This window comes from Astatotilapia calliptera, chromosome 13 (genome assembly GCF_900246225.1).
Source record: "Astatotilapia calliptera chromosome 13, fAstCal1.2, whole genome shotgun sequence".
Classification (NCBI taxonomy): domain Eukaryota; kingdom Metazoa; phylum Chordata; class Actinopteri; order Cichliformes; family Cichlidae; genus Astatotilapia; species Astatotilapia calliptera.
The window spans coordinates 31125172-31149630 of NC_039314.1; the positions used below are offsets into that span (position 1 = coordinate 31125172).

The 24459-nt window shown below is 42.8% G+C and overlaps 1 protein-coding gene across 1 annotated transcript in view; it reads left to right on the top strand.

The window, feature by feature from the left end:
* The first annotated feature begins 244 nt into the window (after positions 1 to 244).
* Positions 245 to 24459, top strand: part of atp6v1ba (ATPase, H+ transporting, lysosomal, V1 subunit B, member a) — a 44794-nt gene continuing 20579 nt past the window's right edge. Inside the window, exons 1-4 of the mRNA XM_026189747.1 lie at positions 245 to 498; positions 19207 to 19262; positions 19521 to 19619; positions 24195 to 24288. Of these exons, the coding sequence (XP_026045532.1) occupies positions 390 to 498; positions 19207 to 19262; positions 19521 to 19619; positions 24195 to 24288 (358 nt within the window). The 5' untranslated portion in view covers positions 245 to 389. The remainder of the gene's footprint in view (positions 499 to 19206; positions 19263 to 19520; positions 19620 to 24194; positions 24289 to 24459) is intronic.

Sequence of the window (24459 nt, forward strand, 5' to 3'; positions counted from 1 at the left end):
TAATTAATTTAGGTATTGGATTTGTTTGCTAGTAGGTTGTAAAATATATTACCTTCACGATCTGTAATGAAATGATCTAAATTTAATCTTAAATACTTAACAAATCCAAATATCTCACTGTGGAATCCCACAGCTACAAAGAAAATCCTCTTCAGTTCACGTTAAACAGCCTTGCTGTTAGCTTTTCATTCCTAATCGTTTGCTACTTACTGTACACTCATTACGTTTCTGTCAGAAGCAGCTACTTCTCACTGCTTTGAGTCCCTGGCCTTTACCAAACATCCGTTTCCTGTGTGTCACATGACTCGCGCTCTGCTGTCATTCAGTAGCTCTTAGCAAAGCACGTCAACCAGCGTCAGATTTCTCAGGTTTCTGTACCTTATCCGACAATGGCAACACTGGTGGCAAACAGGGCGATGGATGTGAACGGCCTGGCAGCGGCTTCGAGGACACATACCCAGGCTGTGACCAGGAACTACATCTCTCAGCCCAGGCTAAGTACGTTGCTAATGCAAGCTACCAGCTAACAAGGTTGTTGTTGCGTTCGGTGGTGTAGTTACGGTAGGAAACGGGATAACTTTGACTCAATGTATAAATGTAGCATTTAAAATGGCACAAGGGACAGTATGTTTACGGACTCGTGCAATAGGTTAATGTGCAGTGTGAAAATATAAAGATGTAAGATTGTGCTTAAGTCTTGGATATCCCATTGAACCGGGACGCAGCATTAGAGGGCATTAGCGTTAGCTAACTATCCACCTGTGCTGCTGTACACAGGGTGTTAAACAAACCAGCTTTTATTTTATAAATATTAATAATTAAATGCGAGTAATTCGGCAATTGAACCGTACTGCTGCTGTACATGCTGCGTTTAAGAATATGTCATTTCTGTCAAACAGCAGCGTAGCCACGCTAGCATGCTGCCTTTCACCAATGTCTGGAACTATTGATGAGATATACTCAGCGTGCGGGGATATGTGGTACACTCAACTGGTCACGAATTTAAAATGTCATATTTGCGTCTTTGCAGTGTTTTACAGGCAGAACTATATTACACAGCCTGTTGGTCGTATGGGCCAGATGGAGGATCTGTCATGTGATCGGATCACATGAGTGAGGCAGCCCGTGGTTAGGGAAGCTGACGTTCATGCTCTCGTGACAAGAATTTCGACATCGCTTTGTAAAATGTTTGACACGAAACTGTAAAAATGTGAAGATTTACAGAGATCTTCTAAAACATGGACTCTCATGTGTCATCTGTCTATTAGGGATAGGCGTGGTGATACGGTATCTACACAGGGGCACCTAATATTGATATGTTTTCATTCAGTTAAAATACTGTGAGAATATTACAGACAGGAAAGCAAATGCAAAGAGATTCAGTCTGGCTTGGACTGACTGCAGTCACTGTTGACATGCACACACTGTTCCCATTAGTCTGAAGCTCAGCTGGCTGTCAGCTGGTTGTGCAGATGTAATAGTTAAATGATCATTTCTGTTTTCTGTGAATTTCTATCTCTGCAAACAGCAACACATTTGTAATTTTCACAGGTTTATCACAGATCATTACTGTATTACTGGAAACAGACTGCAGGTAATTGCCAGCTTTACCTCATGTGATTGATGACTGATAGCAGACTCAGTCTGTGGCAGGTTTTAGTCACCGTCTCGCCATGTTTGACAATCTGAATGTCAGCAAAAAAACACACCAATTGTTACAGCATATCAAAAAATGTGACAATAATTTCATATTGTGAGTGAAATATGATAAAAAAAAATTATTATTGGGTGTCTGGTGATTCCCATCTTTACTGTCTATAGTTATTTGCTCTTATATGGTTGTAACTAAAGGTGATATTTTTATCAGCAGCACATCTGTTACATATTTAGTAGGGGTGCAACGATACACAAAATTCACGGTTCGATTCGGTTCGATACTTTGGTGTCACGGTTCGATATTTTTTCGATACAAAAAAATGTTCATGCATTTTTAATTTGTCATTTATTAAAATTATAAATATATATTTTAACTCAAAAGTACAGTTTTTAAATTTAACCCTAACCCTTGTGCGTGTTTTTTATTTTGACAGCGAATGCGCACCTGCGGACCACTTATGTGCAGCCCTGGTTATTTAGCTCGTCATATTGCAGCCACAGAAATTCTTTTGTCCATGAAACCATAAAGCTGCACTTTCTTTTTGCCTTATAGTCTGATTTGTCATAACTTCTCCGTTTTGTGGTAAGCTTTTCTTTGGCTGTCACTTCTTCACCCTGACCTGTCTTATTTGGCTCAGCAGAACTGAAATGCTTTTACACACTCACTCACATAAGCTCAGCGATTCTCTGCGCGATCAACCTCTCACATGTTTAAGCTGCGGGAGATTTCACTTGTCATGTTTGCATAGTAAGCTAACGATTAATAAGACGATGTCAGAGGAATTGGTGCACAAATTATCATCACTCACAGATCAGTGCTGTCGCTCTCTATACACAGTTCGCACGATTGCAAAGTGAAAGCAAAAAAACAAGCGCAAATTCAAACGCGACTTCAATATGTCACATATTGACAGTGGCTCACCGATGCCAATGACATAATTACCCAGCTACATTTCTGAAAGAATGCAAAAGCATTGACATATGTTTTTCCTACAATAGCCCGACGGGCAGGGAAGAGATAGATTTTGGTAGCCCGACTGAAAAAAATCGCTAGCTCCAGGACGTCGGGCTAGCGATATTGCGAGCCCTGTATCTGATTGAGGAATCACTCATCTTTGGAAAAGAGAGTTTATTACAGAGAAATGTCTCTTTCCAAAATAAAAGCTATACTATCCGCTTCTTCTGGGCTATATTCTCAGCAGCATAAGGAGAATCATGTGCTAACAGCTGTCTAAATGACTCGGCTAAAGTTAGTAGCATGCTTGTTGTTTTTGTCTTTGCACTAGGATGATGTCGGCGTAAATGTGCAGTCATATTCGTTGTGTTCCCACTAGTGCTTTCAGGTTAATCTCGTTGAAATGACCTTAACGCCACAACACGGCAAATCTCCGTTAACGAGCTACCGCCGATCGCTCCGTGCATGGGGCTAGACGGCCAACACGTTAACGAGCTAACTGCGCTAACACACTAGTTCACACCCATGTAATTGAGCATTGCATGGCACATCCAACATACTTTACTTTAGTCCATGACTCGCTTACCTTCAGGGTCATACGTCACATGAAAACCAAAATAATTCCAAACGCCAGATCTGAATGAGGGTGGGGGAGGTGCCCTGCGCTCTTCCTTCTGACGATGCTGTCTGTGTGGAGCACTCAGTGGATCTGCGCTCGACAGTGCAGCCTAGGCGGAGTAGTCGAACACAGATCCACTGAGTTCTCAACACAGACAGCATCGTCAGAAGGAAAATTGATAAAATAAATTACAAATGTTGTATTGTTCGATACATATGCGTACTGAACCGAAAGCACTGTATCGAACTAGGGCTGGGCGATATGACCCAAAATTCATATCTCGATATTTTTTAGCTGGATGGCGATATAAGATATATATCTCGATATTTTTTTTAAGCCATAAAGTAAGAACAAAAAGAGTTCTTAGTCAAAGCTGTGTCCCAGATGTCACACAGGCACTTTTATTAACATACAGCACAGATCAGATGTACATGAAAAATTACTCAAAATTAAATTATGAGCATTCATTAAATAATAATGCTCCATAAATAAAAGAAAACAAGGTTGTTTTTGTGCTAAACAAAGAGCTCACAATTGTGCAGTCAAAATGTAAACTAAAAGACGCTGAGCGTAATAACAAAGACAGACAGATTTCACAGCTGCTCTGTTCCCAAGTTTTACTGTGTGACTGATAGCCTGGAGTTTGAAATCCGCTTCATAACCACGTCTCTTACAGGTGCCATTTATGGTCTTTATACACACACAATACGGTAATATTACGTTGATGCACAGTACGTATCACTCCGCGAAGCTCCTCGGTAGCCGTAATGCGCCGACAATCTATCAAGCGGTGCAGCTCCGTAGCTTACCAAAGTCGTACTCAAACATTTTTGACAGATTGCTGAGTGCCGTGTTCCACATAAAATCGGTGCGCGGCCATCAAGCACAACCAGAATTCATACATAAGGCGCGCTATCAACTTTTGAGAGAATGAAAGGATTTTAGGGTTAGCGCGGTTAGCTCATTAGCGCGGTTAGCTCGTTAGCATGTTTAGCTCGTTAGCACGTTGACGCCGTCCAGCCCCACGCATGGGGCGATGCGCAGTAACTCGTTAACGGAGATTTGCCGTGTCCGTCTTGTCGCTGCCTGCACGTGAAGCGATGGGGTAGGAGGGGGAGTTGTCTTCAGTCAAGGCGAGGCGGAGTAACGTTGCGTAGAGACAAAAGTGGACGAAAGAGAGGCAAACTTGCGGCTCCACAACTATAATTATAACGTAACATAGACTATATCGATATAAAGGATATTGTCACATCTTATATCTCGTATAAAAATATATCGATATGTTTTAAAAACTCGATATATCGCCCAGCTCTATATCGAACGGTTCAATATCGATACGAATATCGTTGCACCCCTAATATTTAGTTGTTTTAAGTTCTTAAACTCCCCGAAAGAAAATGGAAACAATTGAACTGTCAGTCCATTTGTTGGTAATTCATTTTTGCTAAAGTCAGGATTCTGGTGTCGGCCCATTTACAGTTATAAAAAGTTGGACCGTGTTCTTCTCTTTGCGGAATTTCCCCTGCAGTCACCATCCACCCAGCTGGCTGTGGAGGAAACACAGGGACAGTAGCTGCACCTCAGCCCCTCACCTCTCTGACGGTGCACATGCAGGTTGATGTCGTTACTTCATCAGAAGCTAAAGAGGACAAATCCAATATTACAATGATTGATTTGTAAACCAAGTTGTGAACTTAAAGTGTTGCTAACCAATCACACAGCAGCTGTTGTGAAACATCTGAAATGCTGCTTTTTGTCATCTTCATCAATAGAGCAGGGCGATATGGCCAAAAATATTTATCACGATATATATTTGAAAATTTGCGATAACGATATAACCGACGATATAATTGATGCGAGACAAAACACAACTCCACAACATTACTAGTGCAAAAAGACAACCTTCCATTTATTTTCACTTAAACAAGAAGCTGGTTTTTATGTACATTAAAGCTTAATAAAAATATAACAGTGCAAATGCAAATTCCTTGCTGAAAGTTTAACCAAAAGGCATTTCCAGTAGAAATGGGCTGACATATCCTGAGCATAACCATGTATAATATCCACTGAAGTTAAAAAGAGGTGCTTTGCAACATTAAACTGCAGTGTGCAGTACGTATTTTTCGGACCATAAGGTGCACGGGATTATAAGGCACATTAAGTGAAACAAAGCAGTCAGATAAATCAAACTTTATTAAACTCATTCTTCTTGCTTCCTCCACTTCTGTACCATTGATTCATTAATGTTGAATTCTCTGGCAGCTGCTCTATTCCCATGTTGTTGCAGTATATTAATGACTAACCTCGTATTGTGGATGGATTATCTCAGTTGTTCTCCTGACTGAAGTTTGGTCCGTTTACAGCATCCTGCCATGCGATTGCATTTGTCTCTAACCATGAAGAACCTTCACGTTAACTTTTATAAGTGGAAAAGTGTTAGTGTTCGTCCTCCAGCTTCACTGTTTATGTTATGCTAACATAGCTGTGTCGCTAGCGATCACGTAGCACATCATTATATACCAGCTAGCCCAACTTCAGTAACCCTACAAACGTCACTGCTGTTTAGTTTCCTGTCTTCATTTATGTTGGAAGTGATAGCAGAGCTGTACGTTTGAATTTTTTCAGAAATCTCTCAGTCAGAACGTGCAATATCATGCTTAGGTAACTAGCGAAACTAGCGAGCTAACTTCCGCTAGCTTCCTGCTAACTTCTAACTCTGTTAAATGTAATAACTTTTGTTTTCATGGATGCCTGGAAGTTAAACTTTATAGTTACACCTGGTAAAGCAGCAATGCTGATCGTTTTATTAAAGATGAAAGAATTTAGACAGTTTTTAACTCTAAGTGATGCTGCAGTGTTGTTTGACCTGAAGTATACGGAGTTTAGGACCCAGATTGCTCCCAGATTTAAGAGCATCTTAGTCCGACAAATACGACAATAACGACGGCCGCTTGCATGTTCTGCAAAAAAATGTGCTTTGTTGTGTATCTGATGGACAAACACCAAACCAGTTCCACATCACGGAAGTTTCACCATTTTTACAAACCAATTCTGGTTCATCTGTTTCACTCAACAATCGGCCATGTGCGTATGAAAACAAAGGCACTGCGCGTTTTACTCCCATTCTATCGCGATATTTCATTTTCCTATCGTTGCCTAACATTATACCGGTATTACCGTGAACGGTATAATATGGCCCAGCCCTATTCATCAACATAGTTGAATTAAACAGGATTCCTAAAACAACTGTCATAAAACGCTAAGAACATATAAGAACATTTAAATGAGAGCAGAAATCTCTATGAACACATTAAAGCTACTAAAGTCTGGGGGTTGGTAAATGTTTTAAATTAATTAATTCATCGTTTACATGAATAGTTGATACGTTAATATTTAAAAAGTCTGTTTTCCCAAACAAAAGTACATTTAACGCACATGTGCTCATACAGATATTTTAATAATATTAACTGAGAAAAGTTGATCTACAGCACAATAAATCATTTGAAAGAATACCAATGGGTTTGACCTCAGTATGCTGGATTTCCTTTACATTAATGTAGACATTTCCTCTATAATTTGACACACAAAAGGTACAAATGGGTGCATAAAACTCAGAATCCTGAACAAATGCCTCATAAGGACAACCTAACCAACTCTTATTATAACATGTTGTCACGACTGCAAAATGTCAGTTGTTGATCATATGCCCAGTGTCTTCTGCTGATCCGTATCAGGGTTTGGAATAAACTACTCGGGGTTCTTTGCTTTAAGTCCAGGCCTGGTTGACAGTGTAATCGAGTAATCGGACAGGAAATACTTGTCTCTTATTAATGAGCAGTAATAAATATTCAGTAATACTAGGGGTGCAACGATATTCGTATCGATATTGAACCGTTCGATACAGTGCTTTCGGTTCGGTACGCATATGTATCGAACAATACAACATTTGTAATTTATTTTATCAACTTTCCTTCTGACGATGCTGTCTGTGTGGAGTGCTTAGTGAATCTGTGTTCGACTACTCCGCCTAGGCTGCACTGTCGAGCGCAGATCCACTGAGCGCTCCACACAGACAGCATAGTCAGAAGGAAGAGCGCAGGGCACCTCCCCCACCCTCATTCAGATCTGGCGTTTGGAATTATTTTGGTTTTCATGTGACGTATGACCCTGAAGGTAAGCGAGTCATGGACTAAAGTAAAACAGTATGTTGGATGTGCCATGCAATGCTCAATTACATTGGTGTGAACTAGTGTGTTAGCGCAGTTAGCTCGTTAACGTGTTAGCCGTCTAGCCCCATGCACGGGGCGATCGGCGGTAGCTCGTTAACGGAGATTTGCCGTGTTGTGGCGTTAAGGTCATTTCAACGAGATTAACCTGAAAGCACTAGTGGGAACACAACGAATATGACTGCACATTTACTCTGACATCATCCTAGTACAAAGACAAAAACAACAAGCATGCTACTAACTTTAGCCGAGTCATTTAGACAGCTGTTAGCACATGATTCTCCTTATGCTGCTGAGAATATAGCCCAGAAGAAGCGGATAGTATAGCTTTTATTTTGGAAAGAGACATTTCTCTGTAATAAACTCTCTTTTCCAAAGATGAGTGATTCCTCAATCAGATACAGGGCTCGCAATATCGCTAGCCTGACATCCTGGGGCTAGTGATTTTTTTCAGACGGGCTACCAAAATGTATCTCTGCCCTGCCCGTCGGGCTATTGTAGGAAGGAAAAATATATGTCAATGCTTTTGCATTCTTTCAGAAATGTAGCTGGGTAATTATGTCATTGGCATCGGTGAGCCACTGTCAATATGTGACATATTGAAGTCGCGTTTGAATTTGCGCTTGTTTTTTTGCTTTCACTTTGCAATCGTGCGAACTGTGTATAGAGAGCGACAGCACTGATCTGTGAGTGATGATAATTTGTGCACCAATTCCTCTGACATCGTCTTATTAATCGTTAGCTTACTATGCAAACATGACAAGTGAAATCTCCCGCAGCTTAAACATGTGAGAGGTTGATCGCGCAGAGACTCGCTGAGCTTATGTGAGTGAGTGTGTAAAAGCATTTCAGTTCTGCTGAGCCAAATAAGACAGGTCAGGGTGAAGAAGTGACAGCCAAAGAAAAGCTTACCACAAAACGGAGAAGTTATGACAAATCAGACTATAAGGCAAAAAGAAAGTGCAGCTTTATGGTTTCATGGACAAAAGAATTTCTGTGGCTGCAATATGACGAGCTAAATAACCAGGGCTGCACATAAGTGGTCCGCAGGTGCGCATTTGCTGTCACAATAAAAAACACGCACAAGGGTTAGGGTTAAATTTAAAAACTGTACTTTTGAGTTAATATATATATTTATAATTTTAATAAATGACAAATTAAAAATGCATAAAACATTTTTTTTGTATCGAAAAAATATCGAACCGTGACACCAAAGTATCGAACCGAACCGAACCGTGAATTTTGTGTATCGTTGCACCCCTAAGTAATACATATGTGTGTGTATAAATGTGTGTATGTATATGTGTATAGATAGATAGCTAGATTAGTCAAAGACCATATAGGATATATATATGCAGTCTAAATGAAGGCATAAAAAATATGTCTTTGCTTTGTTTCTGGAGGTTTTTGTGCTGCTGAAACAGACGTTATGATGGTGCAGGCATTAGTTAATATTAATGATAAATCAGTGTCCCGCCTTAAAAAAAAAAAAGTGTACCTGGCCCAAGGACATTTTTAATGGCTTTCAAAAGCTTTTATTTTTATGTTTACAAATATGAATGTAATGTAATTATTACAATATTTTATATTATTTGACTTTTAAAAAAGTTACAAAAGCGTTTAAACGTTGATGGTCTGGTGCAACCATGCCCCCCTTTAGCCTCAGCCCTGTTTCCTGCTGGTATGGCTTCCATGTAAAATGGGACGGCTGCCGTCAGCCTTCAGCACGCTGTACAATTTAAAGGTGGTGTCACATTAGGTTAACAGTTCATCTGCATATTTGAATACAGCTTGTTGGTTACTGCAGGTTTTCTCTGTGTAAAACACACAGTGGTGGATGGAGCAGCTACAAAGTTTCTTTTCTTCAGGTCAGAGTTTGTTGATCAGGAGCTTTGATGAAGGCGTCCTGCGTCGAGTTTATTTATAATCATATTATTGGAATGACTCGATGAATAGTTGCAGGCCTAATTAGGAGCAGAGCATGAGGTTTTAAAAGGGTTTGTGCTGCTTCCACTTAGCTGTGTGATGTTGAGTCTGGCTGGGCTGCTGCAGAAGCCCTGAGCCATGAGGCCAGAGAGCTGTTTTTTTTCTTTCCTGCTCTTTATGCAAGTGTCAGAGAAGCAAGCATGGACTAAAAGCCTCTCAGCAAACTGGAAGGAAATGACTTAATGGTGCTCAGGCCATCTGAGAGCTAAGCAGAAAGGATGCAACATGTGATAAAACCCATCTTCTAAAAACATTGAACAATCCTGCTTCTGAAATACTCTAATTTTGCCATCTTTTTTGTCTCATCAAACACATTACCAAACAGCAGCAGTCCACACTTATGATGAGGCAGCAATTTAGAGCTAAATGATAATCTCAAGTAACTGTTTGGAAAAGTGTGTTTCTCAAATAGTGCAGGTGCTGCATTCACAGTGTGTGTAGCCCTGCTGGAGGAGATGTGTGGTTTGTTTCCATTTGTCTTCAACATACTGCTTATATTTGGGAAAGGCAATGCCTTTGTCACAGTCTAAAGGTAGTGTGTGACATTGACTTTAGTGCAAAACCATTGAATTTATACATCACTGAATGTTCCAGTAATATAGGCCCATAAAATAAACCTGTAGTTTCTGGTGTCCTCTGCAGTTCATTTAAAATCCTGGAACTTGAACAACATGATGGTGGAGCTTGGTCTCAAGAGAACAAAGAAGCAAAGAAAGCATAATCAGCAGCATGGATGGGGCCAACTGTAACTTGGTCTGTTGGCGAGCTTTAACGTGGTGTAGACATGTCTCTAAAATAACAGTGTCTCTTATGTCGTCTTTCTTCACTTTGTTACACAGAACTATCTGAGAAGTGCTGAAACTTTGAGTTGCTTTGAAGAAAATACTTGGCAGGTGATTAGGTTAACCATTTGTCCCTTTTTACCATGGGCTGACTTCAGCCAATCAGATAAGCAAAAACATGGGATACAGACATTGGCTTGTCATGAAATTATTGTTTGTCGCTATGTAAGGAACATTCACAGTCACTGTGTAAAGCGCTCGTCTAAAACGTGCCCGTGATTAGTCCAACTGTGAGCACATGGCTGCCTGGTAAGATACACGTGGTCAGTGTATTGCAACCTTTGACATCTCACAGATTCTGATGCTGCAGGTTTCGTCTCTCTGACCAAAATTCACTGAACCAGCAGCAAAAGAAGATCCAAACTCCGCTTCACGTGTGGATGAATTCCCTCTGACTTTTGCTGTTTTGCTTCCACCACGATGCTTCCACTTCCTGCACAGCTCTCGCTCTCTCTCTCTGTGTATGTGTGGGTCATGCTTTTATACTAGAATATATTTTACCATGGGTAATGGTCAATTGGATCTGTGTCTCAGGCCAGTTTTGACCAAGTATGTAGGAGGGAGCTAAAGAAAACGCGTCTTTGTCCTTCTGCCATGAAAGGCTAATGGGGTTCTGTCATCATCTTGCTGGGTGGGCAGCGTGGACACTTAAGTTTGTAAATATGATGGCAGCAAACCACTCCAGTGTGAGCTGGAGGCCACCGCTTGATGACCCATCAGAGCCACATCCACATAAAGCAGAGATGGCATCCTAAGGCCACCGAGGTGAAAGCCTGTTGCCACGTGGCTTTGCTACAGGACGGCCTTCAGAGGTACAAACAAAACGTTCTTTAACCATCCTAATGATGTCGTTCACGGTGATGGGCGAGTCATCTCCTACGTTTCTATACTCTGGTATAGGAAGGCCTGTTGGTGGGATTGAAGACATCCTCAAAGTATCCCCCACATCACCTGACTACATCCTTAGTTGAAGTCAGTAGCACCTCACCCACACTACACCACGTGAGTAGAACACCGCTTTCCTGCTTGGAGTCGCCTGATGGCTTTTGAGGTTTTGCTTCAGCTACCTCAAGAACTTCACTCCTCTTGGAACGCTGGGGCTGGCACAGACTAACCAAGCCTAATAGGGCTCCTGTAGCGCCTCCCTGAGGTGTCAGGTGTCCACCATACCACTACAACTGGCACCAACCTTCTTGCAGACACACGTCTGTTCAGCCAGCTCACTTTGAACTAAGAATGTCCCCAGCCTCCCTCACAATGCTGTAGAGGTTCTGTTGAAGATCCTAATTAAAGATCTTCTGCACCGGGGCCTCTGCCAGATGTCCCGGACAGCTGGCAGCTCAGACTGGTTCCAGCCTGAGCTGTACGTTCAGCTGGCGTATCTTGCGGTGACCCAGTTCAAGGTTCGTACTTGACCACAGTTGAGCTTTGTTAGTATTAATCTCTGTCAGTAGAGTAGGAACATCAAGAATGATGCCTAATTTGACAATATTATTGAAAATAGAAAATATTTTCAACATATATATTGGCTTTTTTTTTTTTTTTATTTCCTGCTGTTCAAACTGTTACTGAGCAGTGTTTCCAAAACCCACTCACCAAATCTCGAGCATGCTCAGCATCAGCCGCTGTTAGTTTAAAGGAAAGTCCAACATCACTACACTTTGAACAACGTCCAACCAGTTTAGGTTAGTATTTCAAGCCATCAAACAGTCTATAAGATCACAGTGTTGAGCTGGTTTTCCACTGCGATACCGACGTGACAGAGCTCTAAGAGAAGCAGCTTGAAAATCCACTCAGAGATGGAGCAGGAAAATAAACAAATAAAAAGGCTTTCTCATCAGACCAAGTCCTTTCTTTTAAGAGGCCTTTGTCTCTCTCATGTCAAATGCGACAAAAGCTATTAGCCCATGAAATGGCTTGTCTTTGTTTTAGTGGTGCATTCTGTCATTTAGTGCTATGAAAAGACATGGAGCAAGGCACTACATTTCTTTGTGAAGATTTAATTATTGGTAATAATGTAGTCACGATAAACAAATGTCTCATCTGTCACTATGAAAGTAATTTCTATAAAATCAATGTTATTTTTTGCAACAGTTCTATAATCCACATTCTAATTAGGTTTAAGCAGCTAGCTTGTCAGTAGGAAAAAAGACTCTTGCGTGGGCGTTTGCCATTCTTTTCATGAAAGAACATTAAAATGTACGCTAAGGATCTGACACCATTTCAGTCTGTTGCAAGAACAGAAACCAATCAGCACACACTAGTTTCACTGACCACTGACGGCTCACTTCCTGAAATTCCTCACCTTAAGAACTGGTGGCTCTTGTTAGAAGAAATGCAATGCAGGAAATTCTCCACTGCAGAACTTCCCATAAACCTTGGACTGTAAGATTAGCATGATTTTGTTTAGCTTTAAACACCCCGATGATTAAATGTGCAGTGACTCGAGTGTGCCCCAGCTCACAGCAGATCTTTACTGTTCGCAGGACCTCCTTTACGAGTGTGGCCTCTTTTGTTCTCTACTCGCACTCGATACTTTCTGTTTATTGAATAGTTCAGTTTCCGTTTCTTTTTGGTCATCACTCATTTTATTGCACATGATTACTTAGAGTTTTGAAACGCGCTGCTTCCATTTCTTGTTTGTTTTGACAGAAATAGTAAATGTGTATATTTTTCATGTAATGATCCCTTAAAAAAGGTGTCTTGTAATTTATTATAATAATGCATTTAGGTTCGCAGATAGCTGTCACAGAATACAGTATGTTTGGCTTAGCTTGATGTTATAAAAGCGCGAGGGTGCTGCACATAATTAGCACCGAGTTCTGTGGGAAACCCGTCTTTGTCTACAGGATGTATTTGGGAACAGCTTGTAAGGGCTTCTTTGTTGGACCGCTCTGAAGCCTCTGTCCCAGACCTTATCTTGACTCTAGTCTGGGACTACCCCGCAGGATGTGTTTATGTATTTTGAATCTTTTAATTCATTAATGCTTTTTTTTTGTTTTTAAAAAGGATTTCTTAAGTTTGTGTAAATTGTCTTTGTTACGTGCTTAGAATGATGAAAGAAATAAATTGAATGGATAAGCTAGCACAATAAAATGCTCTTCATCTGCTCCAAATAGCAGGAGGCTGTTGCTCTGTCAAAGCCCAGGCGTCGAGCTATTGTAAGTAAAGCACTAGGCTATCTGTGTGATAACCAGCTGCCTCTCTGTATAGTCGCTGGTTTTCCTCTACTAGCAAAAGGGCCCTGCATACAAGAGACCCCACTCTGTTAGAACATTTGCTCCCGGTTCATGCCTGATTACGTTTCCTCCCAATCAGTGCAGTGTGGTAGGAAGTCGTCTTTATATGGAGTACCTGTGCACCTGCAATGTTAAAAGCCTGCCTCATTTTCTAGTGGTGTCAAACCCAGATGCTGCCCACATGTCAAAACACAGATTGTGTGCTGATTGGTTGGTGAAGATGTGCCTGTGCCCGCGGCTGTTTCTGACACCCCGCCCCCTGATTTTAAAATGTTTTCATTTCTTTGATTTATTCCAAAAGTCTGTCATTGGTTAACAAAACATTCAACTTGTCCTTCATCTGTTTGCATCATTTTAGTTGCACTATTTCATTTTCCCCTCTCTAATGTTGAAAGCACAAAGTAGTTTGCGCAGGATAAAAATAATGTCAGGATATTTTTCCAGTGCTTGAACTGCATCACGGCACAGTTGGATGAAACATCACATTCTGATCTGTAGAAGCAGACGTTGATTCCACTTCATGATGCAAAAGCCAAGCAAGGCTTTCCTCCCAGTGTGAGGACTAGTAGTTACAGCTGATGAACCACACTCGTTGTAAATAAGGGGAATAAACAAAGTCAAGTATTAATTTTGGTAAGATCTACTGATTTGAGTTTCCTCTTTTGAGAAAATCAAAGGGATCATGTGCCAGTAATCATCATGCTAAAGCCCGAGTCGCTCTCTGGTGCCTCCGTCAGAGTGAATGTTAGGCGTGGAAAATGCTCGTACGAATGGGTGTGAATGAGGCAGAATGAGGTTCGGGCTGAAACACACAGACAGGAAACACTTTGTTCATTCGGCTAAAACGGTGTGTTTTAATGCAACGTTTAGCAGTGTAGGTTTTTGGTTGATATGCAGTTCCATGATCAGCAGACAGGTTTGGGCTCCACCGTCGGAGACTGTGGCTGGCAAAGGTAGATTGCACTCTGCTCCACAGTGTTGGTGAAGTCAGCAGGACCACCTGCAGCACGTTAGGCTAACCCTCCAGGTCACAGCTGATCTCTGCTGCTGCAGCTCGAGATGCTGGAGCTGAATGACATTAGCAACTGTTAACAGCAGCAACCTCAGAATAAAGTATTCAGCTGTTTATTTTGATGCAGTCCATCAGGTGCGGTCTACGTCTGTAAACAACAGGCCAGCTGATTCAGAGTGACAGATAGTTTTGGTAGATGTGCTGGCAGTCTGCGTCGGGCTAACTCGTATGAATACCATTAGCTGAGGGTTGTCGTGTGTGTGTGTGTGTGTGGGAGAGCTGGTCGTAGGCTTTAATCAACTAGCATTCCTATGTCCAGTGGGGCTGTGGGAATCCCGTGAAGTAGAGGCTAAGACGTGATTGTGAGAGTGCACATCACAGCAGCCACTGCTTTGTAGCCCTCGCTTATTGTCAGAATGATGATGCTCCCCCATTTCCATCCTAGGCCAGACTCCCCCTTTCCTCCCTTCTCCTCCCCTTGAGTTCCCCCCCTCTTTCTGCTGGGAAATTGAATTGTGTTGGAATGCTCTGTGCCTCTTTTCTCTGGCACTTGAATGGGCTCTTTAGTATTTCACACCAAGGTGTCCTTCAGGGTGCGAGGTCAGGCTACCAAAACAGCTTCTAGTGGCGGATTAGGACCAATTAACATCTTTGTACACAAAGGGCTCTGGCAGCTGAACAGGCTGCAGGGTGACCCACGCTGCTGTTGCATGCCAAACCAGGGGAACGCTGTACTTGAGCTGAAGTAGCAAAAGAGGGGTGGAGAAAGTTTTCTAAACCTATTGGGAAATGTTGCTACTTCACACCTCATGAACATATAGCCCATTGATGAGTCGTTACCTTGTGAAATGAGAGAGCAAACCACTTATTTTTTTTCCATCATCACAGTTATACATAAGAGTGTTCCCTGAACTGTTGTCTTTTTTTCTTCCCCTTTCATGTAATGATGGGTTAGCGTGTTGGGCCAGGGTTAGGCCTTTAATCCGACTGGAGCTGCTCATTCAGAGCCTGTACACACTTTAGACTTTGTGCCACCGAGGCGTCCGTTTGTTGTGATCGATGAACGCCACGAAGGCTCGTTCTAACGTTATGTTAGTAAAAACATAACTTGGTAAAAACTAAAATTAGATTAAATACTCTGACTTGCAGTACCAGCTGTTTAACTCGTTACTCTTTGACACGCTGTGCAGCTCCAAAATGTCTCTGAAATAATGCTGTGACTGTTTTACCTGATAGGACGTCGACCAGGGCAACGCACCAGACTTGTGGATTCCTTGTTACATAGTAACATTTTCCTTGCACCGTTATTATTGCCTCTGAGTATAATTACCCTGATGCATCTCTTTTGAGGCCTGTCAGCAATTTCTAGTTTAAGTCTGTGCTGTGTTCATAAACATGGCTAATCTGTTAGGGTAATGCTGATGCTATGAATATTCACTGGAATTGTCAAATAAAGCTTTTTTGTTATGTAGTTTAAAGCGCTTTGGTAAAGCTCTATACAAATACAGGCCGTTTACCATGTAACTGTTTAAGGTTTAAAGTATAAACATGCCAATTATTCCAGGAATGATAATGTAAAATAGTTCTGGGAGCTGTCAGTCGTCCTTGTCAGGAGCTACAGATTCACCGTGTGACGTGCTCTCCAGTTGTACACATTTGAGTTGTTTCCCTCTTTTTTTTAAAGGGCTGGCTGTGTAGTTACACACTCTGCCATCATGCATGTGTTTCAGAAAAGCATAATGACTAAACATAGAGCCTGCATCTCTGTAAACAGAATATTGTTTTCTGCTGTCAGATTATGTGCACTATACACAGCCAGCAGGTTGTTATCACAGATACATGTTGGCTAGTATGTACTGGATGCAGACGACATTAAAATGGTTGGTTAAGTGAGGCCGTGTTGTTCACAGGAATATGTTTTAGCTGTAAGGTTAATGAAGAGTGCCTTTAAGAGACTGTGCAGGCTTACACAGCATGTCAGAGTTTTGGAAACGCCTTCAATGACCTATTTGAGCATTTGGAAGCTTTCCTTACACGCGTGTTCATTTCTCTAAACTACATGTGTAGAATGTCCTTACAGATCTGATCCAGAGTTATGATATTTCTCTTCATTTTCTGCACCAAACAATATGAGCTGGAAACCTTCCCAGCTAGAAAGTATCACTGCTGTTCCTTCGTATTTCAGTTATGTGTCAGGTTTATATGCAGAAGTCAGGCGTTGTTGATCGGCTGTGCTGGCTGTCAGGAGGGCGGGGATATCCGTGAGGTTTGATAACACTGGTGTTCTCTATACTGGTTCAGTGTTCTTTTATTATTTGGTCAGAGTGGTGCTCTGTCGTGTTGTTTAAGGAAAGCTGTATATTAAATGATGAAACCATGGACTTCCTGCCTGTCAGTGGGAAATGAGCAAAGCAAAGGTCATCTGTAAATCCCCCCCCTCGCGCTGCAGTGCAAGGCCTTGCAGAACAAACAGAGACAACTTGAGTCATTCACTGGAAAGTGGACCCTGAGGCAAGAACTGAGATAAAGGCTGTTTGGAGTAAAACACATTTTATTTTGGAGAGGAAATTTTATTTCTTTCTTTATTTTTTGTGTTTGTCCTGCCCTTGGTTTTCATCATCACACTTGAGCCATCTTTTATCGCACTAACTCAACAGTCTGTGCCCCATCCTCCCAGCACCACCTCCCATTCAAACCTCGTGTTCGACACACAGACGCACACAGTGTGTGTCTGACTAATAGAGGGTAAAATGCAGGTGTGTGTGGGAAATGGCTGCAATACTGTAGCGCATTGACAGGTTATTTTGTTGGCCCCTGCCTAATTAGTGGCATAGTGGATGCACCCCGCTAAGCTTTAGTGCTTTATGTTCGTAGCAGTCTGCTCTAATTTCCCCGAGCCTTTGATATCAGCCCAGAGATTGACAGTTCACACATAAAGAAGAACAGCAGACCCTGATAGAAACAATGCCGCCACCTTCAGTCCCCCACTCCAACGCTCCCTGCATGTCTGCATTTTACCACCCAGCTCTACAGATGTTCAGAGCAGAGGAATGGCTGAACATGATTTGATTGTAATGTTTGCATGGCACATTTTATTGCTTACTTCACAGAAGCAGGACACTCTGCTGCTCTTATGTGGTCTGAAAGCAGTTCTGTTCAAACGCTCCTTATTTACACTTTGTAATATTACCGTCATTTATGGGTTTGTTTAACTTATTGTCTGCTGCCACACTAGAGTAGAGGCTGCCTGCTTTTGGATTTTTAAAGCCGGCGATCATTGTTAGGTGCAGCTCTGCAGAAGAAACTGAACGAGTGGAGTTTTAATGAACTCGCTGCTTCCAAAAATATTCCTTCATTGGGTGTTTTTGATAATAGTGATGGAGAACAGTGTGCAGCACAGTGCAGAGGGTTACACTTGAGATGGGCGTAGAGCACAGTGAATATGTGGACAGTAATGCTTAATGTGGTGTTGTCGGTGACGGCAGTGTTTTTATTATCTGATTGAAAGAATTCGGATTAGACTGAATTTATTTTGACTCTCATGGTAATGACATCAGCCCTGCATTTGCTCCGAATGACCTGGATTCTCAGTCACATTGACCATCATCATCATCATTATTATTATTATTATTATTATTATTATTATTCAGGGCACAGTCCTAACAGGTAAGCACCTTCATTCCCACACCAGATGGAGACCCGTCCTTGAGTCTGTTGGAGGTTACTTCCTGTTAAAGTGCCAGATGCTGCTCTCTAATATTCTACAATCGTTGCCTTACGCTGACGAGACTGTTATGATAGAAAGGTAATTGAATTAATTACAGGTGATAAACTGCTTGTGTGAATGCTGTGTACAGTAAAAGGCTTGAGTACTGCAGTAGAGTAGAAAAGCATTGTCCATTACTGTTGTACTGATGTTACGCTGCAGTCGCACACATTCAGGGATATGGCATTTTTTTCTGTTTTTATAGGATACTCTGACGCCTTCACACGTTGCAAACAGGCACACAGCTCCTCACCTCACTAACAGCTGAAGTATTCGTATCACACTTTAGGAGGAAAGTATTAAACACTTATTGATGTTTACCTGTCCAGTTTAACTGTAACAGCCCCGTCAGCCGTCTTCTTTCATTAACGTAGTGGACTGTAGTTAATAACTGGAAAAATTAGTCCGAGTGTTTTTGAGATGTTTGCTATTCTCATGTTGCAGGATGGGATCAGAATCCTTCTTATGGTTTCAAAAATGGTATCGAGTATTTTTGTGGATATCAGTATTGAGTTTGAAATTGTAATATTGCGATAACCCGAATATGAAGTATTTAATGTATATTTTTTGAACATCTGCTCCGGTTCTCATGAGTCGTGCGTTTTTATTGATTCGTGTGATTGATTGTGTGACGGTGTAATCAAACAATGTAAAATTCCTCCATTTCTTGACCTGACATTTGGCTTTTTGTGACATTTTAGGGCTGAAAGTGCAGTAAAATTGTTCTCACAGCAAAAGGTCAGCCTGCGGTGATTAGCAGTTTTGGCTGTGGAGAAGTCTGCTTATTGCACTGATGATAGGTGGCTTGCTCGCTGCAGAAGGAAATTGAAGTATTGTGTGTTATTTTCCTGTTCTGCTGCCTGTTGAGGTTCAGAAATGAGTAACCCGTCTCTCTCCTATTCCAGCCTACTCCACTGTATCAGGTGTAAATGGACCCCTGGTGATCCTGGATAACGTGAAGGTAAGGCTGCAAAGAAATTCTGTTTTTATCAGGCTTTCTGTCCGTGGTGCTGCTAACACTCGTTCATCTATTGTGCAAATCCTCTTACAATATGTATTAATTAGGTTGCAAATAGTGGCGCTGTCGCTCGGTAAACTCCAAATGTTTGTAGAAGTCAGTATAATTCAGCACTTTACTAGCTGGTGTGCTCTTTTATAATAATGATAAAAACGTGTTTTTCTGTTGCTGTAGTAACAGTGTTGAATCTCTTTGAATTAGTTCCCCAGGTATGCTGAGATTGTTCACCTGACCTTGCCAGACGGTACCAAGAGGAGCGGACAGGTCCTCGAGGTGATTGGAACCAAGGCAGTTGTTCAGGTAAGAAATAGTGAGTGGAAACTAAAGCATATCAGCTGACAGCCTCTGTGCTGTAAGCTCTGTGCTCTGTGCAATTGCATTTTGCTATCCTTACTTGTGCTCATGCCCCAATGTCCAGTTTGTTTGATTACTGCTTGGTGATCGTGGCCTGCTTGAAAGGTGGGCCCAGGTTTGTTTCGGTTGGACTCAGGTAAGGTACATATGCCTTAGCATGGATCTTCATCCTTCCTCAATGACAGCTCATGCCATTAAAATTGCTTTGTTATACATAAAAATACTTTTCCTGTTAAGCTGCCAAATACATGAAATGATAAGATGATATGGGGACCAAAGCATACACAAAAATCCAAACCTGGTTGGGCACCATTCAAGGTCCTAAAATACATTCATTAACCATGCAAACACTGTAACTTACTATTATGTTGTCTGAATGCTCCATAGTAGCATACTAGCCTTTTTCATACTAGCCATAATAACCTGACAGAAGAAAGAAATGTTCCATGCAGAGACCAACAGCACCTCATACAGTTTTGCATGGTGGTTGGTTGTGACATGATGGTTGAACCAACCAATCAGCAGATATAAAGAGGTTATGGTTGGAGGCGTCTCACCAAATGAACATAAAACTGAAAAAGAGCCTGGCACAGCCACCGCACGAATCTACAAACACAGACATGCACCATGAGCGCACACAGCCATACAAAAGAAGGGATAGCACAGCCGTAGACTCGACAATGCAACATCAAAGGAAATTGTATCTACATTTAACATTATCATGATCAAGTAGTCAATAGTTCAAAATAGCTAAACTGCAATTTAACTTACTACTGATAATTAGAGCAGGAGACAACAGTTGTAGGTCTTTGATCACTGTGCTGTAGTTTCATTTTAGCAAACATGTCCGTGTAGAGCACCTAAAACAAAGGCTGTGCATATTTAACCCTAACCCAAACAGTGACTCTCATAAACCAGCACTGTTTGCCTAAAGTGAGCATTCCTATCCATTTTTGTAGTATTTGCATTTATTTATTCATCTATTGCCTTCGCTGTCCGGCACTGTAGCAATCAGAATTATTGTCTGAAGGCCAAGAAACATGCCCAACAGATTTATTTTCCTAAGTAGACCATTACGACTTCGCTGTACTGGTCCACTTGATTGTCATATTTCATTTCACCTTTATTATTTATTTATTTTTTACTTTCACATTTTTAACAATAGAAACAGACAGGACCGGGGGATAGGAGAGGAAAAGACAAAGAAAAGAGAAGTTGGGAAGAGGCTGAACAAAAGGAGAGGGAAAGAAAAACGGAGGGCAAGAGAGACGAGAGAAAAGACACACAAACCCGCTCGATCACCTGCTGGGGAAAAGAACAAGCAAAAAGGGAACAACGCTGTAGGAAAACCACAGCGACAACCTAGATAAGCATAAGTAACACTAAATAATAAATATTGAATTTTACTGAGCAGCACACAAAACCGACAACGAACCATATGTTTAGAGGCAGCAGCCAAGGAGTTTACAAGGTTTCTCCACGTAACTGTCTAATAGTAGGTGTGGGGAGCCATAGCCCTGCCCCCAATGACATTAAGCAGGCATGGAGTAGATCCAAGTCCCAGACATCTAGAGGCCCTCCAGAGCACGAGAGCCCCAGGAGGACCACCAGAGGGGCAGCCGCAGCACCCACCTAGAAAAGAGCCGAGGAGAGCCGCAGACGGGGGGGGGGGTCACCCAGCAGCCACAGGGCAGAAGCTACAGGGGGCTGCGGCAACGTGCCTGCAGACTCCACTGGTAGCCGGCTATGCCAGGGTGGTCTGAACCCCAGGCTTAGAGGCCAGAGATCTGAGGGCCTCACACACCCCTGAAGGGGCCCGTCTGAGCCACAGGCGCCAGGAGCCGCCAACCAGCCGCCAGGAATGAGCCAGTACACGCCCGAGCCCCGGACACCAAGAACCACCAACGCACCGACGGGTTGTGGCATCGGACACCAGCAAGGAGTGTGGCGAGGTCGCAGCACATGGCCCCGCCCCTCCCTGAGCCTGGGTCTGCCGGAGGTTTCTTCCTGTTAAAAGGGAGTTTTTCCTTCCCACTGTTGCCAAAGTGCTTGCTCATAGGGGGTCATATGATTGTTGGGTTTTTCCTCTGTATCTATTATTGTAGGGTCTATCTTACAATATAACACGCCTTGAGGCGACTGTTGTTGTGATTTGGCGCTATATAGATAAAACTGAGTTGAATTCCCGGCCCCCCACCCCAGACTGCAAACAGAGAACGGGGATGTAAAGAAGCACTCCCAGAACCCCAAATCCCCAAGTCTACCCCAGAGCTACGCAGGGACAGCTAGGGTTACCAAGTCGGTAACCTATGTCTGCCGACACAGACCCTCCCCCAGCTGTGCTGCACGCAGGTGCCAGAAAAACACCACCCAAGAGCCACCAGCATTCCATCCAGGTCATGACCACAGCCCCTGGGTTGTAATTGTCAGGTGTATTGCCTTGACTATGTGAGCAGCTGTTAGAAGCCCATCTTGAACATCCATTGACTGTATAGTGCACTCTATGTAGTATTTTATATTGTATTAGTTGTAGACTGGGATTCCTAAACAATTTAAGTTTAAAGGGAACTCATCCCTGAGCCTGAGTCAATCCATATTATGGATTGGAGGTGCTGAATCTCATTCCCACAGCTTCATACTCATACTTCCAATGCAAGCTGGAGGCCATCAGCTGATCAAGCCAACAGAATCACATAATCCGCTAAAAGCAGAGATGAGATTCTGAGACCACCCTAGTGGAAGGCCTTTGACTACTTGGCTACCCCCATAACTTCCATCTATAAAAATTACAAACAGAATGGGTCACAAAGTGCAGCCGGGCAGAGTCATCACACACCGGGAACAAGTCCAACTTATTGCCAGCTATGCGGACCAAGGTCTTGCAACGGTTGTAGAAGGATTGAATGGCCTGTAGCAATGGGCCAGACACCCCATACTCCCAAAGCACCTCCCACAGGACACCCCGAGGGACATGGTCGAATGCCTTCTCCAAGTCTACAAAACACATGTAAACTGGTTGGGAAAACTCCCATGCACCCTCAAGTATCCTTGAGAGGATAAAGAGCTGGTCAAGTGTTCCACGACAGGACAAAAAACCGCATTGTTCTTCCTGTATCGAAAGTTTGACTAACGGGCGGACTCTCCCTTCCTGCACCCAGGGAGGCTGAGTAGTGTGATCCCCCTGTAGTTGGAACACACCCTCCGGTCCAGCTTCTTAAAGATAGGAACCACCATCCCGGTCTGCCCATCCAGAGGTACCGTCCCTGATCTCCAAGCAACATTGCAGAGGCGTGTCAACCAAGACAGCCCTACAGCATCCAGAGCCTTCAGGAGCTCAGGGCAGACCTCATCCACCCCAGGAGTTCTGTTTAACTGTCTCAGTGACCTCACACCTAGAGCTGTCCCCCTCGTCCCCAGACTCTGCTGCCTCCACGTTCCAGTGGGATTAAGGAGGTCCTTGAAGTATTCCTTCCACCGCTGACAATGTTTCTAGTCGAAGTCAGCAGCTTCCCCCCCACTATACACAGTGCAGGTAGTGCACCGCTTTCCCCTCCTGAGTTGCTTGACGGTTTGCCAGAATCTCTTCGAGGCAGTCCAAAAGTCTTTTTCCATGGCCTCTCCGAACCCCTCCACACCCGAGTTTTTGCCTCAGCTACTACCCGAGCCGCGTTCCGTGAACTCTGGTACCTATCAGCTGCCTCCGAAGTCCCACAGGCTAACCAAGCTCGGTAGGCCTCCTCCTTCAGCCTGGCGGCTCCCTTCGTCTCTGGTGTCCACCATTTGGTTCAGGGATTACCACCACTACAGGCACCAACCACCTTGCGGCCGCAGCTCAGTGCAGTGGCTTCGGCAGTGGAGATGCTGAACATGGTCCATTCGGACTCAATGTCCCCAGTCTCCCTCAGACTGCTGTTGAAGCTCTGCCAGAGGTGTGAGTTGAAGATTTCACGAACCGGGGCCTCTGCCAGGCATTCCCAGTGCCCCCAAACGTATGCTGAGGGTGCACTGTCTGGCATCCTCCCCTGCCACCTGATCCAACTCACTACCAGGTGGTGATCAGTTGACAGCTCACCCCCTGCCTTTACCCGAGGGTCCAGAACATGTGGAATTTCTCATTAATTCTAATCTTATCATTCTCTAATAGCACCAGGCTAAGATTAATGTTAACCTAATGCATAATCCTGAACATTTCAGCATGTAGCAGCAGCTTATTTGAACCATGTATCAACCCTCAGAGACTACTGTGTAGTGTCTGTAATTGTTAGTGAGGGGAGGAGCTCAGTGCCGGACTGTCTGCAGCTTTGCCATGTGAAGTCACGCGTCAGCTGACGGGAGCAAAGGCAGCACTGTTGGTGTCTGTATTGCAAATGAGTTCCATATTAATTCTTATATTGATTAATATGTAAGCATTGAGGGATTTGTTAATGAATTCATTTTTTTGACAACCCTGATAATCACTATCAGTAAACATGTAACTAGACATGCTGAGGATGTCTTTGCTACCTTTCTGTGTTGCTGCAGGTGTTTGAGGGAACATCAGGTATCGATGCCAAGAAGACAGCATGTGAATTCACTGGTGATATCTTGCGTACCCCGGTGTCAGAGGACATGCTAGGTATGATCAACGTGATTTAATGATTAAAATGCTATAGCACGCTGAATTAATGTAGTCAGCTTTTTTCCTTGTTACGCTAATTTCTAAATAAACTGTAAAATCAAATAATTTAATCAAAGCTTTTATTTTAATGTTCTTGAATCTCAATCACTGTGACTCAGTACAACACAA